We start from the raw sequence: 10,335 nt of genomic DNA on the forward strand, positions 1-10,335 counted from the left end.
TTGAATGGTGCAGAGTCTTTTTTTTTTTTTTTTTTTTGACATGTCCACACAATAAGGGAAGGAAGAATTCAAACTAGTGACCTTCGTTTCATGAAGCATGGTTTCCAACCGATTAAGCTACTTCTTGGGAACGTAAATGGTGCAAAGTTGGATATTACAACAGTAGGCATAGGCATCTAATGCTGAACAACCTAAAATCCTTGCCTTTTGCCTTTCCCTTTCTGCTTCGGCTCATATTATTGTAATTTTTATACTTTATCATTCATACTTCAGCACATAAACAATAATAGTTATACTCATTGGATCCGGATCCTCAACAATTTGTTGCCCAGACAAGATCAAAATCCTGGCCAGGCAACAAATTGCTGGGGTTCCGGATCACCTTTCTACAGGTGCATTAATTGGTATGACCAAATTAAAATAGTTTCAAGTCACCTAGTTACTGAAGGCACAATTTATCAACTTGCCCTAGAAGTTGAGAACGCTCAAATTTACCTGCTGCAGTTGGAGCAAAGATGTTCTGCAGTTGGACCAAAGATGTGCAATAAGCAGTGTAGTTTTTAAAGATATCCACTGGCCATGAGAAATGACTTTGTTTTTGTATCATGAAGAGCAGAATGGACTCTCCTTCAAATGCATCATGACATTGCTGATATAATTTTCAAGGGTGAGTAATACAACTGTAATACAAAATACAACAATTTCAACTTCACAAATGTAAAGAATCTAAAGTATGTAGATCTTCTAAGCTTTTTCTATGATCACCATTGATGGTCTCTTCTGCATCATATACATCCTCATGATCGTCATCGTAATTCTCATCGATAAACCTGGAAACCCTGTTTACTCTTTATTTGTTGCCAGATTGATCCAAATTTCTTGCAAGTTGGTCAGCTTCCTCTTGTTCTTCTGCTGTTTTAGCCAAAGACAACAGAATATTCTTTGCTTTCTGATCAGGAGGAAACCCACAAGATTCCATTTCCTTATACCAAACAACAGCACTGCCAAAATCCATGTTCTTGCCATATGCATCCATGATCGTGGTCAAGACCGTTTGATTTGCTTTGATACCACATGCCCGCATTTCCTCATATTTCTCCATCATCTTCTCAAGATTATTTATCTTTGCATACCCTTTGATCAATGTCCCGTACGTCACAACATTGGGTTCAAATCCATCTTGTTTCAGTCTTCTAAAGAATTTTTCAGCACCCTCCATGTCAGAAGCATTGACATAAGCCGATAACATAGTCGTATAAGAGCAAAGATCTGGTGTAAATCTGCAAATAAGAAACAACGATAAGAGTAGTGCACCCTTCTCATTGTAAAACAGAGCAAATCTACAGGGGTATATATTACTGCTATTAATATCATAATATCCAGACTCCTTGACATTATTTTCCATCTAGATGCACATGCATTTGGTAATTTGCATCAATACTTCCTCATTCTTAACAAAAAAATAATAATCATATTGTATGATCCTTCGCTTCATCACACATTTGAAAGGATTACAACAAAGAACATTTTTCGAGGCTTTCTACTTACCAACTATATATAGGGGTGATTGGACTTATCTAACTAATCAACGTTTTGAATGAACTTTTACAGGGAATCCTTGTGCTTGAAAGAGAAGTTACAAATAGTTGACTAAATCGAAGCATAAAGGAGAATAACAAAATGAATCAGTTCACTACATTTTTTTTAAACAAGTAATTCAATCTTATTAGAAAAGCACAGAAGCAACCCTAGTACCCTAGTACACATGAAGTATACAAGAGAAACTACCTATTAAAGATGAAAAAAAAGTTCAAAAAATTAGATACGCTAGAACATTGTAGACTATTAAACACCACTATCCATGTATAATGGGGTTTAAACATAATACTTTTTACTTCTACCACTGAAGTCTCTTGATCTTCAAAGCTCCTGTTCTCTTCAAATACATCACATTAAACACAAAGGAGCCAACCTCCAAACTTCCAAAATCTTACAGCTTTCCACCTAACCTCTCCAACCCACCACAACTCTCTTACCCTTCTAGGTATAACTCAACCAACACCAAAAATATGGAAAAGCGAACTCCATACAACACCAATCCACCATCATGACGTTCATCTTCCTTAGTTATCCAAAGTCAAGATTCTCCCTAATGCCACCGTCACAAAGAACACCACTCTTGAAGGATCCTTAACTCTCTTAATACTCTTCCAAGGAAAAGGGAAACTAGCAGCAATGGATAACACATGATAATAGGACCTCACTTCAAACTTTTGCCTTTTGGAAGGGATCCAAACATATTCTATCTTCACCTCCTTGCTTCAATCTGATAGGATACAACAACTCAAGGGAAGAAGAGGCCAAATCTACCTCCCTATCATGCACTGGTCTGTTAAAAAAATATATTTCATTGAAGATTTCCATTTCGAAACTGCATATGATCCACCACCCACGTGCAGTACCAAACAAGTCTAGAAAAGAAATCTTCAGAAGCTGTTCCCCACACTACAGATCATGCCAAAACCTAACCTTTGACCCATCTCCCACCTCATATCTAACAAAACTTGAGAAAACTCCCCCCCGCCATAAGAGCTCAGTTACACTGAATTAGGTTTCTTACCCCAAATCGAGCTGACTTCATTGAAGTACAAATTCTCAACCATTTAACTAAATGAAACTTAAACTCATCACCAATTCCTCCCCGTAAAAAATCCCTTTGAAGTTTTTTAAGCCTATTAGCCACACCTACAGGAATAGGGAAGAGGGGCAAATAATAAGTAGGAAATTGGAAAGAGTTTTTTTATCAAAGTCAACCTGCCTGGCTTAGACAAATAAAGTCTCTACCAACCAGCCAAACGACATTCAATTTTTTTTCAATAATACCATTCCAAATAGATGTAGCCTCATAGAAAGCTCCCAAGGGAAGACCGAAATACTGTCCTGTCCATGTGTTATTGCTTCCATCAACCTATCACTCATAGACATGCATGCAAATGTGCTGTGACAGGTGACATTTGAGTGGTAAAACCTGTCTTTTTGAAATGATTCACTAATGCAATTTCCTGGCTGATATCAAACATCTATTAAAAATTAAAAAATTATCACAAGAAGTTTGAGACTTAAGACCGAGGCAGTAATGCCTAAACATGGATGGCCTCATGGAGGACACTTATTACCAAACATCTGCTAGGCCCTACCCAGAATATCGTTTTTTTTTTTTTTTTTTTTTTGATAAATAGGGTATACGGGTTGTTCGTATCATCAATGTAGGGTATACTAGCCCAGCACACGGATACTTCCCGTCACGACAAAAGAAAAAGGCCTCGGCTGCCTTGGTAGCATAAATGCGTACAGCCAATGCAACGAGTGGACAGATGAGAGACGGTCGACCTTGAGTGACCCGGTTCTGTAGCACTCGCTGAAAGAGAGGTTCAACATTTTCCAACGTCAGCAAGCAACTAACGTCAGAGTTGCCTAAGGCCCTTTTCTTTTGTAAAGAATATTGTTTAAAGACATCAACCTATATACTTAATTTATCTGGACAGAGCTTGACAGAAAGAAAGAAAGAAAGATACAGTTGAAATATCTAGTTAAATTTTTTTATCTAATTTCTGAAACAGGTCATCTCCTAAAAAGAGTCATGGTGATGCAGCATAGGTTATCATTCTATTGAACATTACTGAGCACAATGGAAAGAGTCTTGTCTCTGAGAAATCAACCACAATAAGCCTCGACATTTTCCAATGAATTCTTTACTTGTAAAAGTGTATACAGCAACATGGGTTAGAAAATAGAGAGTGACCACAATGCAGGTAATGAAAACTTCACCTGTCCCTTCTCATACTCTTAAACACGGTGCGAGCTTGCTCCACCATCCCAGAAATAGCAAATGCATCAAGCAGGATATTATAAGCTTTGCGGCTCGGTCTGTGGAAAAGACACAATGACAGGTATTGTAATCTTCAAAAACCAATGGTGATCTCTAATAACAAATTTTAGTTAGCCATTAATTGGCTAGTCAGTTTCCATCAGCTTGACTCGGCAAAGTAATTAGAATAATGTAACCACAACCCAGAAACTAAAAGCTCAGAATTTTGTACAACAAATAATGACAAGAAACAAGGCCACCACTCCTAACCCAATTTCAAGATAAAGCTTGTAATATAAAGTTTTAACCAGAGTTCATAACGCGATTATAGACTGGGTTCTGTTTCATTGACCTCATTTGGGGGGATTGGATTTCATAGACTTTCTAGAGCGCCAAAAGATACAAAACAGAGATGATAAGCCAAGTTTATTCCTTCAAATTCAGAAAGCAAACATGATTCGTGCACCCAAAACAAAATTAGAGGGTTAGGGTTTTAGTGTTATTGGGTTCAGGTCAAGACAGGTCAACTTGCTGGACAGTGGACCCGATTAATAAACAGGTCAAATTCATGTCAACCCGAAACTAACCCGTATAATTAAATTACAAATTGATTATTAATTATAGTAATGAATATCGATTATCAAATTGATTGTCATGAATCCAATTGTAAAGGTGTATCATTAATAAAAAAATTATGCCTATAAGATATGAACTTGTGTTAATTAGGTCAGATCAAATATTTGTGTCAATTCAACCCATTTATATTAAACAGTTTGAAACAAGTCAGCTCAACACAATTTGTTTATTAAACGAGTTATGTGAGTTGTGTCGTGAAATCCATTTAATTAAATGGATTGTGTCAAGGTTGAGGGGTTTAACACAATTAATTAAATGGGTCGAGTTCAGATTGACTCATATAGTCCTATAATCATGACTAAATATGACACAAACCGGACCCATGAACCCAAATTGCCACGCTGCAAAATATGTGCAGAGGAGCCAACCGACCAATTTAGCTTCACTAGGTTCAGTGAAATTGGGTTATATGAGTTTAACTGATACAGCAGAAATATACAACCCATTCTGCTGAGATTTAACTTTCAAAACCTCGGTCCTTGTAATAGAAGAAAAGTTATGAACGTGCCTACACACCTGACACCAGCATCAAGCATCTCCTCAAAAACAGCTAGTGCTTCTTCCTCCCTTCTTGCTTTCCCATAAGCATTAATAAGTAAGGCATAACTGACAACATCAGGTCGAAGACCAGCTCTTTGCATCTAAAATTCAGGCATATACTTCAAAAATCTGATGAATTTAATATTAACAAAAAATTAAAAGATGGGGAGGGCAGAAAGATAAAAAATCAAAGAGTATTAAAAAATAAAAATAAAACTACCCTTAGAAAGCTCAGAAAACATTCAAGAACGGCTCTTTCATAGTTACAACCTTGTCATGTGATATTAGCATGTGTGTCCCTTATGACTTGTGACTACATGAAGTCATTCACTAATGCCACAGGATAAGAGATTCAGTGCTTTAAAATTATGGTAGGAATTTTGTATCAATTTCCACAAAAAATATCAACTTGATGACCATTAAAAACTAGTTCTCTTCACCTGAATGTGTTTCTGCATCTATTTACATAGAATTTTTTTTTTTTTTTTTATGTCGGGGAACCTCTCCAAGGCAAGGCCCTTTGGACCCATCCCTACAGAGTAAACCCAAGTCCCGTGCACCACACCCTCAAAAGTTTCCCTACACGAGGCTGGTTAAATCGCTGGCTTTTCACCAGGGGCTGTGGCCCTAATGAATTGTTTGCACCCATGAGGTGTTGAACCTTGGGCCTTGAAGGGAGCAAACCTTAAGACCAAGGCCTCTACCACATGGGCCAACCCCTTGGGGTTATTTACATAGAATTATGATAAGCCTTTTCCTCTTTTCATGATAAGTGAAAAACCACGAATAACTTATCACGTTTCCATGTCTACCACATAAAGATGTTGCTAATTCTAGTCGATGAAAAAGGCCATAAAAAAATTTAAGCTTACTAAGGCTTGCAAATCCCTCAAATCTCAATAAAAACCTTTTTGTATTACTTATCTACACACTGCATTTTAGGAAAAAACCGTAAAGATAGATGTCAAACCCATTTTTCCCATATTGGTCTGCTATATTAATTGTGTCCATCAAGAAAGAAAATGCCAACCATCTTGTTTAGAATGAAAATAACAGAGAGGATCTCCTCCCAAATTTTCATATGCCCTATTTGAGAACTTCAACAAAGAACATGTTATCAGCAAGTAGACTAAAGCAGGTATGAGGGAACTATATTTCATTATTGACACTTATTTCATGATATATTTCAGCTATATGAAGTCAGAAAGTATTTTAACTTTACCTTGTCATATATCTTTGAAACTTCTTTGTAATTTGTTTCAAATGACATTAAGCTATTATAAGTAACTGTCGATTGCTGAACTCCTCGCTGAGCCATCAGTGCAAATATTTTTCGTGCTTTATCATAACTCCCAGCCTTCTTATGCATATAAATCATCATGTGAAACATCTTTTGGTCTGGCTTCAAAGGTGATTTTTCTTCATTCAAAAGGGTCTCAAAAATTTCTTCAGCTTCCTTGAACTTACTTGCCTGTAGTAGCTCCAGTTAGTCATGAAATTGCAAGATGAGACAAACAAATCCATATATTAAGTTGTAAATATTGGTGGCTTATATAAAGATAGTTCCAATTCTGAATTATATTCAGGTTACAGAGTCACTACCACTGTCAAAAACAACTTACAAAGAGGGAATTTAACAAACAAAAAACAAAGACTCATCCCATCTATGCATATATTGTGGTGCCATAAATATACTGTGATCTGTACTACATGGAGTTGAGCATGGGTGTCAGGTATGCAACATGCCCAGGCGTTCAATTTGTGTGTTTTGAAAAAGTTGTCACCATTTTGGGGTGTACACTAGCCATACCCCAAACATGTCAGGCCTTTATCTAGTCAAAACTTGGAGTTCCATCAACTTCCGGTTCTAGATTTACAGTCATTAAATTCTTTGTAGGCTCAGTATCTGTCAAATCTTGGACTATCATCAACTTTCACTTTCAAAGTAGTAGAAGAATACTACTACTTTCTAGAGCAGGTTATGTCAAGTCTCAAAAATGCCTATTATGACAAATTTGGATCTTAACTTTCAATGGATTGAAGATCTTGTCAAATGTTACAATGTTTTACAAATAAGTTTGTCACTCATAAATGAGTTGGTATGCTCAAGTATGAAAGAGGATTTCCAAACAAGGAGATTTTTATGCAGGGAAATGGTACCCCTCTTCACATGCTAAGTTTATATGATTATTGAAAGTTTAAATTAGTAAGAATGAGCATGTGTAAGTTGGAACCATATTTAAAAAATAAATTAATTAATTAATTAAAAAAAAAAAATCGGCATAAGAGAAAGAAAGAAGCACAATACTGAGCTGGAATGGAGTGCATCATACTGAAGTACATTGAGATGCTATGTTTGCCATGCTGAGTGCACCAAGTAGTTAATCAGCCGGCTACGATGCATCCGTAGCCATGGGTGTTGTTCGATCCTCAAAGGTTGGATCGCACAACCGCATGCATACAGCCATAATACCATGTGAGGCCATAATTAACAAGAGAAAGAAGAAACTTTATTGGTTTAAAAATGATGATTTATGTCAAGTTTGATGAAAGGAAGTTAATTTTATGAAATATTTTTCTGAACTTAAGTTTTTGTTAAGAAAGATTTATAATGGAAATGTTTTAAGTTCATGTTTTGTTATAACAATATGTATTATGTCAACTGAACTCTTGTCTTATTTTGTTAAATGATCTTTCTAAACCAACTGTTTTGAAATCAGTTGGGAGTATTACTTGTTGAACCTTTCACTCATATTTTGTTTTTCTCCCTTTTTAGGTTATGAGACGAGCGAGATAGGAAGCCGGGATGCTTAGGCTTAATTGGGGGGAATTGCATTCACATGTTATGTTTCTTATTAATAGAGAAATGCTAAACCTCATTCTCCTAACCATCTCTCAACCATCTCTATGCATATCTTTTTTAAATTTACCATTGAATATGTAGGACCCACATATAGACCTTCAAAACCAATGGTGGACTTGAATCCATTTGAAAAAAAGATAGTTAGGAGATGGTTAGGAGAATGAGGTCTAGCATTTCTCTTATTAATAAGTGCCATAGGGCACAGTTGAAAACCACCTTTAAATATTTAAATTTTTATTATGACATTTGATATGTTTTGACCTTATGCTTCCGAAATAAATTTTTCATATCATGCATTTTAGTGGTTATTTAAATGCTCTGAGTTTCCTAATATGTAACATTTGCGCCTCTGAGGCTTTAGGGTTAACAAACCTACCCTTAACGGGCTGGGGGTGTTACAAAAACCACATAGGAATGTTATACGCATACTCACACACAGAGCCACCCACCCACCCTGACACACAAACAATCTAGCAAAACATAATTAGATCATAAGCTATTTTGTTTGAGTAGAAAAAAGTTTATAGAATAGAACAGGTTAAACAATATTAAATCTTGTTTATTATTTATAAGAGCAAACGCTTGTATTTATCTTATTGCAATTACAGAGTTCAATTGATGATAAACACAACCCATACTCCGAAATGGCACTTCAAGTGTAAAAGGGGAAAAGGTAATTGAGGAATCTAGCGCCTGAATCATCAAGATATCTAGTGCAGAATAAAAGATTTAAGGTTAGAGCCTAAATTATAGATTTTTAGAGATGATAAGAAGTTCAGTTGAAGAAGGTTTTAGAGCTATAGGCTAAAAAGTATTACCTCAACAAATGTCTTAAGTATTATTTGATATGTCAAAGCTGAAGGTTCAGGACCTGAAGACTGCATCCTTCGAAATATTGCTTCTGCATTATTGCATCGGCCTCCTCTTCCATACGCTTCCATAAGAGCAGTCTGGGCTATCACACTCGGTGCATACCCTTTCTTACTGATCAAGCCCAAAATTCTCTCTGCCCGGTTGAAGTTCCCTAGCTTTCCATAAGCTGTAATAAGCATGAGGAAATCCATTTCACTGAATTCCCACCAGCTCTGAGTCCTGAGCCATTCAAGGATCTAGAAAAGCAAAATTAGAAAATTTAACAAGCTATTAGATCATCAAAAGGATATCACCACCAAAATAACAAGCTTAAGAACAGCATAAGTCATTGTCCTTTATAGAAAGAATGAATGGGAAAAAAAAATCCAAATGATGCGAACAAAAGATACCCCTTGATACAAAAATGAATTATAAAGTTAAAGAGTATCATTACCATTTCGGCTGCTGAAAAGTTACAAATGACTTCAAGAAGGTATCCGAATCCTTTTTCACAGCATTTTGATGCAAGATAAACAAATTTGATTTACCATTTCGTGCATTTCTATCTCTTCAATTACACTCCAATTCCAATTACTAAAAGATTAACACTTGACACTCTAAAAGCACACAAAAATAAAAAATAAAAACAAGCGTCAGTGCATATACCTCCCCAACAAGGTTCCATTTTCTTAGCTGCTTAAATCTGACCAAGGTCCCAAGCACAACGTCTCTAGAAATGGCCTGCTTTCCATCCCTCTCACGTCTCAGCACCGAAACCGCAGAGCCCGTCTCCTCAATTTCGTTCATCAGTCTCCTCCAATTCTTCTGGTCCGCTTCGTCGGCCGCGTCCCGGAAAACCTCCGTTTTCTTCCGCTTCTGCAACAACTTCCTCGGCGCCAACATTCCCATGCTAACCACCGAAACTCTTCCCCGTATCTTAACATTGGCGTCCAAAGAATTCACATTTACACTCGATTTCCTGAAAGAAAGAGCCCCCACAAATGAATTCCTAGATAGCAATACGATATTGAAAATTATTATTACTTTTTTCACTTCTTTTTCTGGGTTTTATTGGGGTTTTTCAAATTGCACAGAGAGAGAGAGAGAGAGAGAGAGAGAGAGAGAGAGCAAACCCCCAATTATTAAGCGGAGCTGAAGAAAAAAAGGGCTTGAGAAATAGCGTTTGAGGCATTGAGAGAGAAAGGATGTCTGTATGAAGACGCTGCAGACTCCGAGAGTGGCGTCTGATGTTTATTGGAAGAATCTTATCCGTTAGACACTACTTCTGGGCTTCTTGCCGATTCTTCGGGCGGGTTTTCCATTTCTTTTTCTTTTCTTTTCTTTACATTTTCTTTTAAAATCATGAATAACATTTAATATGATAACTTTAAAAGACAAAAATGAGGAGTCATTTTTTTTAATATTACTCTATTGGTCCTATCCGCCTCCGGTCCAATTTTTGTAAATTCATCATTAGATTTGTGAGACTAATAAGAAAGATTAATAACGTGTCTCAATGAAATTATATTTATCAATTCAGTATTTATTATAAATTAAAAATAATAATAAACACTTG

At 36.3% G+C, this 10,335-nt stretch overlaps 1 protein-coding gene across 1 annotated transcript; it reads right to left on the bottom strand.

Annotated features, from left to right (window-relative positions):
• Positions 1–545: 545 nt before the first annotated feature.
• Positions 546–10,072, bottom strand: LOC132181183 (pentatricopeptide repeat-containing protein At3g59040). Its single transcript, XM_059594288.1, has 7 exons — positions 9,893–10,072; positions 9,426–9,738; positions 8,726–9,016; positions 6,267–6,515; positions 5,021–5,145; positions 3,829–3,927; positions 546–1,280 (listed from the first exon to the last, which is right to left on the bottom strand). Exons 1-7 carry the CDS (start codon positions 9,949–9,951, stop codon positions 851–853), a joined length of 1,566 nt encoding a protein of 521 aa, XP_059450271.1. The 5' UTR covers positions 9,952–10,072; the 3' UTR covers positions 546–850.
• Positions 10,073–10,335: the final 263 nt, after the last annotated feature.

The sequence above is a fragment of the Corylus avellana genome, chromosome ca5 (genome assembly GCF_901000735.1).
Source record: "Corylus avellana chromosome ca5, CavTom2PMs-1.0".
NCBI classification, from domain to species: Eukaryota; Viridiplantae; Streptophyta; class Magnoliopsida; order Fagales; family Betulaceae; genus Corylus; species Corylus avellana.